Raw genomic sequence first — 6,301 nt, 5'->3', positions numbered from 1 at the left:
ATATAAAAAGAGAGGGCCAATTTCGTTAACCGCAATTTGGAAAACTCGCATGCTGGTTGGTGCGCAGGCAGGAGATCGAGTATCTCTCCACATTATCTAAAAATGCATGCAGGTTGGTTATAAATTTGATTTGTTCAATTTTTAATGCTAATTCAAGCCCTCTGAATGCTAATCTTAACTTTCAAACAAATAGTGGCTACTTCAACCTACATATCAATTATTCAAACCATAAATTTAGCTCAAAACTGAAGAGACCAGAAGTCTTCACTCAAGAGTATATTTTGTCATCTGTTAATTAAACTTTTTAACTTCAAACGTTGATTTCCATGTAACTCGGAACAATACCAACTATTAAATCTCCTAACAATTTTCAATCATAGCCACATCAGCAGCGCTTGGGATGATTTTAGGGGAAAACAAAAGAAAAGGAGTAGGCATGATTCACATCCATACGGTCCTACAATTGTGCAGGCTTTGGAAGAGCAAATCAGTCCTAAGAACAGCCTCCTTGTTAAAGCATCTATGTATTTGACTTTTGCCTCAACCACCAATGGACTCTGTTCTACGGAATAGTTTAGGGCTGCTTAGCAAACGATGCAGCACTACATAGTCTTTACTTGCCCTTAAGAGTTTCTGGGAGCCAGAAATGAAGGAAACCACTGCGGCAAAGTCTTTCCGCTTCCTGCGATACAACAAGGGGAATGATCTCCGCTGCGAGCAAGATCATGATACGATCCCTAGTGGGCCGTCAACTTATTCAATCTCGCGGCCGGGACTAGCACGCACCGAACCTTATTCCAACGGGAGCTAAAGGGTGGTCGAGAGCCCGTGGGGCGCAAACCCCTCAGCACCCTCCGTCCCTTCTCTCTGATCCTACACAATGCCGAGAAACCCCTGGCACTAATAAGCCTTGATTATTGGCAGGCTTTGACACCACACCCCTATAAAAACCCGGCCAGCCTGCATACATGACACACCACACCAAGCTTGATCAACCCTGATCTATCACCCCCTGAACCTTTGCAGCTCTTCTCCATCTTCAAGCTCTGTTTGCAAGAGCAAGGAGAAGGGGAGCTGCCGGAGGAGAGACTTCTGCAAAGGTAATTAACGAAATGCATGGCATGTGGCTGTAGTACACTGTTGCGATCTTATCCTATCTCTGGGCCTGTGGTGTGTGATGCATCTTCTTACAAGGTTTTGGTGGTCTTACTTTCTTTGCGTTAGTCAGTGGATGGACACTGTCCGATCCCCAGTGAGAAAGATCTCCGATCAGGATCTCGTGTGGGGGCATGCAGCAGGCGAACCAGTAGGGTCCTGTACTGTACTATTGTAGGTAGCCATAGCCCATAGACTCAAAGTCAAAGGGCCGAGAGCAAGCGTGCCTGGGGAGAGACTGACCATGGGCTCAACCCCTTGCATTTCAGCCACGTTTGTTTTTCGGGGCCACTGAAACCTTATTGTGCTGTGCGAGGTCCACTCTTCTGAGAAAACCTTGTGCCAATGCAAGTTGTATGAGAATACACTACCAGTAACTTGTGTGGAGCATTCGTTTTGATTCTCAGCAGACAGCAGTCACCACCATTCAAGTCTTTGCATAGTCCACTTGGAGAAAAGCACAATTTGCCGCCAAAACCTTGTGAAACGGCCCCGCGCCTTCCAGGCAACCGGCTATAAATTGCCGCCACCACCCTCCCTTCCTCGTCCTCAGAGTCACTTCACCAGCCACAGCCAACCACGAGCTCAGTGAGTGCCCGAGTCGTAGCCGCCTTTGAAATTTCAATTTCCACGCGGAGTCGTCTTTGTGTCGCTCAGCACCTGAAGTGGTAGCAGTAGCAGCTCGTCTTGTCGACCGAAGGCTGTATAAATTGCTGCGTAAGTCACGTTGCTGATCAACTCCAGCCAGAGCACGAACTAGTGTCAGACTGTCTTCTAGAGTTACAGTACGATATTGAGCTCTGTTGTGCTCTAGCTGCAAGTCTCACTGTGTCGGGTGTTGTGCAACTGGTGCAGAGAGATGGGGGAGAACGTCGTGCCCAAGCACTGCTACCCGGCCGCCGCAGCGGCGGCCATGGAGGTGACCTCCGTGGAGCTCGGCCACACAGCGGCCTCCAAGTGCTACGACGACGACGGCCGCCTCAAGCGCACCGGTAAGCAGCTAGCAAGCTACCTTGCTCTACAGAGCGGCCTGCTGGCCAGTACTCGGGATACGATCGATCGCCGGAAAGGAAACTGATGGTTTGCCGCTCCGTGCAGGGACGATGTGGACGGCGAGCGCGCACATTATCACGGCGGTGATCGGGTCCGGGGTGCTGTCGCTGGCGTGGGCCATCGCGCAGCTCGGCTGGGTGGCCGGCCCCACCGTCATGCTGCTCTTCTCCTTCGTCACCTACTACACCTCGGCCCTACTCGCCGACTGCTACCGCTCCGGCGACCCGTGCACCGGCAAGCGCAACTACACCTACATGGACGCCGTCAACGCCAACCTGAGTACGTGCAGTGCGCACGCCTCCTTGATGAATTCCCCGTTCTTCGCTGTCTGCCGTAGCAGAGCAAGAGTTGACTCTGTTCATTGTCGTTTCGTCGAGCAGGTGGCATCAAGGTCCAGATCTGCGGCTTCCTGCAGTACGCCAACATCGTCGGCGTCGCCATCGGCTACACCATCGCCGCCTCCATTAGCATGCTGTGAGTACATCGAAGAAACGCTCCAGCTGCACGCGTGTTGTATTGAGCTGAACTCAGCTTGTAACTGATGAATTACTAAATGGCGGTGACGTGGTACAGGGCGATCAAGAAGGCGAACTGCTTCCACGTGGAGGGGCACGGCGATCCGTGCAGCATCTCGAGCACGCCGTACATGATCATCTTCGGCGTGGCAGAGATCTTCTTCTCGCAGATCCCAGACTTCGACCAAATATCATGGCTCTCCATCCTCGCCGCCGTCATGTCCTTCACCTACTCCACCATCGGCCTGGGCCTGGGCATCGTCCAGGTGGTCGCCAACAAGGGCGTCCAGGGTAGCCTCACGGGCATCAGCATCGGCGCGGTGACACCCATCGACAAGGTGTGGCGCAGCCTGCAGGCATTTGGCGATATCGCCTTCGCCTACTCCTACTCCCTCATCCTCATCGAGATCCAGGACACCATCCGAGCGCCGCCGCCATCCGAGTCCAAGGTCATGCGCCGCGCCACCGTCGTCAGCGTCGCCGTCACCACGCTCTTCTACATGCTCTGCGGCTGCATGGGCTACGCCGCCTTCGGCGACAACGCCCCCGGGAACCTCCTCACGGGTTTCGGATTCTACGAGCCCTTCTGGCTCCTCGACGTCGCCAACGCCGCCATCGTCGTGCACCTTGTCGGCGCCTATCAGGTGTACTGCCAGCCGCTGTTCGCCTTCGTGGAGAAGTGGGCGAAGCAGAAGTGGCCCAAATCCAAGTACATCACCGGGGAGGTCGACGTGCCGCTCTCCCTCTCCGGCTCCGCCGGCCGGTGCTACAAGTTGAACCTGTTCCGGCTGACGTGGCGGACGGCATTCGTGGTAGCGACGACGGTGATCTCCATGCTCCTGCCGTTCTTCAACGACGTGGTCGGGCTGCTGGGCGCGCTGGGGTTCTGGCCGCTCACCGTCTACTTCCCCGTAGAGATGTACATCGTGCAGAAGAAGGTGCCCAGGTGGAGCACGCGGTGGGTGTGCCTGCAGATGCTCAGCCTCGCCTGCCTCATCATCACCGTGGCCTCCGCCGCGGGCTCCGTCGCCGGGATCATCTCCGACCTCAAGGTCTACAAGCCGTTCGTCACCACCTACTGAACGATCGTTCCATGCACTGAACATATGCACAGATTGATGGACAGATGATGGGCGCCTAGTATGTGCAGTCTTTAATTAAAATTAGTTATTAATTTATTACAACACGGTAAAGAAAGAAAAAGGAAAAGAAAAGAAAAGTGGTGTTCTTGGTGATGCGTATAGCTTGCATTCGCCAATGTACCGTGTCCTTGCTAATTTCCATTGTTTGTGATCTGGTTAACTGAAAAAGGTAGTGAATTAAGAGAAATCAAAAGGTGTATTTCCAAGTCAAATGCTTGTGTGGGATCTGTTCGATCAGAGCATTATTGGAATGAGCCGTACAAAGTTCACGGAAATAAGAGCATCAGCAGTGTAGCGAGGCTTGGAACTGTCATTTCGTACTGCAGGCAGCGACGATGCTTCAACTCGTTTTTCAGCGCAGAGTGTGGTGTCGATGCCGAAACAACTGTGGGCCCTAACCATGGATAAAATACTCCCTCTCATCTCAACCACCTCCTTTTCCCGTTTGGTTCCATTGGCGCGAGAAGTAATCCTCTCCCTCTGTTGCTTTCTTCATCTCCAACTGTGACCGGAGAATGTTATTTTATTGACGCAAAATAGGCATTGTGGGCTATACATTTCTCGGTGCTGGCTTTTGAAAACTGAAAAATAGGGGCATCGCCTTTTCACCACACTGCGGGTGTAAGTACCTTGATGATCTGGAGTATCTGAACAACAAGGAATGAATACATCTTCCAGAACCACCAAGTCTCAACTGAAATGCATAAACAGCTTTAAACATGAGTTTACCATGGTTATTCAGAAGGCAAAGGAAAAGTACCTCCCGGATATTCTAGAATGGCTAGCTTCCATGAGCTAATGTCGCTTTTCTTTTTTCCTTTTGTATTTCTTTGTAACTTTTCTTTTATTTAATATATATAGTATATCAATAGGGACTTGCCCCTCCTATCTCATAAAAAAAATCATGTAAAATTCCTGTGCTCTAACGAGAATTGTGTTTGTAAGAAATATGCATGTTCTCACGAGACTCGATTACAACTTCGCATGGCAAAGGTTACAGAATTTGAGCTGTTTTATTTCTCATTGTAGGAATATGATATGCACGCATCTTAACGGAAATAATCGTGTGAGAGCACATATCTTTAAGGGCAAAAATTTCTACATCAACAATTCCCGATGCTAGATATTGAAGTATTAACGGATAATCCACCTTTGCCCATTAGTTTATGTTTTTGGATTTGGACCAGTAGTTGCATGCAGCTTAATAAAAAATGGGAATCATAGGTCTCGAGTTTGGATTCTGGCAGGCAGGTTTGAGACTTGAGGGAGCATGGATGTGAGAATGAGTATTGAAATATAAGTGAATTTTTCATCTTTCTTATTAATTTAAGCTTTTGAATAAACTGATGTGTACATGCAACTCAATCAGATTCCTTTAGCTAGAAGCACCGAATATTTGGACCTCCATGACTTGCAAAGTAGATGGAGCATCTGCAGTGAAGGAAAAGGGACGGCTCACGGAGTGACACTAGCTTGTATGCATGCCTATGCCGACTTTGCCAGAGTCAGTCAACCGAATAGAAAATGACCCAAGGCATCGTACGCGGTAAACCCTTCCAAAGCTAAAGGGCTCGGAAGCAACTCGCATGAATTTTCACTCCCCGGTTCACAGCATGGATAATGCAGAGGGAGAGGGCAGAGGCTGTGAGTGACCAGAAATGGTACAAAAGCTAGGCTCCTCTGTTACACGGCAGAAATGCGAAAGTAACGAATAATGACATGTGATCCAAACGAGATAAGAGGAAGGTGAGCTCGAAGGGCCCTGGGTGGGATCATAACAGTGGAAACCGGCCATGTCAGCGTCGGACGGATCTCCAGCTGGGTGGGTGTGGAGGGCCAGGCCGCCAGGGACACCTCAACAACCAACCGCACTCCAACACGCACTCGGCACACTCATGAGATCCAAGTTTAATTCCTATCACATCGAATATTTACATACTAATTAGAAGTATTAAATATAGATTAATTACAAAATCAATTGCATAAATGAAAATTAATTCGTGAGATGAATCTATTAAGCCTAATTAATCCATGATTTGATCATGTGATGCTACGGTACATATGTGCTAATCATGGATTAATTAGGCTTAATAGATTCATCTCGTGAATGTCACGGCTTATGCAATTAATTTTATAATTAGTTCACATTTAGTCATTCTAATTGGTATCCAAACTTTCAATGTGATCCGAACTAAAAAAATTATTCCATGAATTCAATCGTAGAGTGAGAGAAGGGGAGCCCGCTGCCCAACCGTAGCCACTACGACCGGTCAGATTTCGGTGGTGATTGGACAAAGCAAAGTACGGACGCCGTATTAAGCCTTTTTCCGGCGGCTAATGGCGACGGTGGCGGCAAAGGGGAAGGATCCGGGAAGAATCTCCGACCATGGTGATAACCGCAATCAGGACAAGACGCTCCAAAGATCCCTCGGCTCG

At 49.5% G+C, this 6,301-nt stretch overlaps 1 protein-coding gene across 2 annotated transcripts; it reads left to right on the top strand.

Moving 5' to 3' along the window:
• Window positions 1-954: 954 nt before the first annotated feature.
• Window positions 955-4,077, top strand: LOC101754840 (amino acid permease 3). 2 transcript variants are annotated; one of them, XM_004961976.3, is made up of 5 exons: window positions 955-1,100; window positions 2,011-2,147; window positions 2,254-2,487; window positions 2,589-2,682; window positions 2,782-4,077. In XM_004961976.3, the coding sequence occupies exons 2-5, from the start codon at window positions 2,015-2,017 to the stop codon at window positions 3,803-3,805; spliced, it is 1,485 nt and encodes a 494-aa protein (XP_004962033.1). In that variant the 5' UTR covers window positions 955-1,100; window positions 2,011-2,014; the 3' UTR covers window positions 3,806-4,077. The 2 variants fall into 2 exon arrangements, with proteins under 2 accessions (XP_004962033.1, XP_004962032.1); XM_004961975.3 differs by lacking the exon at window positions 955-1,100 and adding an exon at window positions 1,229-1,872.
• The last annotated feature ends 2,224 nt before the right edge of the window (window positions 4,078-6,301 follow it).

Source organism: Setaria italica, chromosome III (genome assembly GCF_000263155.2).
Source record: "Setaria italica strain Yugu1 chromosome III, Setaria_italica_v2.0, whole genome shotgun sequence".
Lineage (NCBI taxonomy): Eukaryota > Viridiplantae > Streptophyta > Magnoliopsida > Poales > Poaceae > Setaria > Setaria italica.
Note: the sequence above shows the minus strand (reverse complement) of the source record. Positions and strands in the feature narration are given on the sequence as shown.

Excerpts from the sequence above, each read along its gene's own strand:
- LOC101754840 (XM_004961976.3), top strand. The coding sequence starts at position 2,015 with ATGGGGGAGAACGTCGTGCCCAAGCACTGCTACCCGGCCGCCGCAGCG. Across the intron at positions 2,148-2,253 it reads CGGCCGCCTCAAGCGCACCG|GGACGATGTGGACGGCGAGC; the intron begins GTAAGCAGCTAG and ends CGCTCCGTGCAG. Across the intron at positions 2,683-2,781 it reads GCCGCCTCCATTAGCATGCT|GGCGATCAAGAAGGCGAACT; the intron begins GTGAGTACATCG and ends GACGTGGTACAG.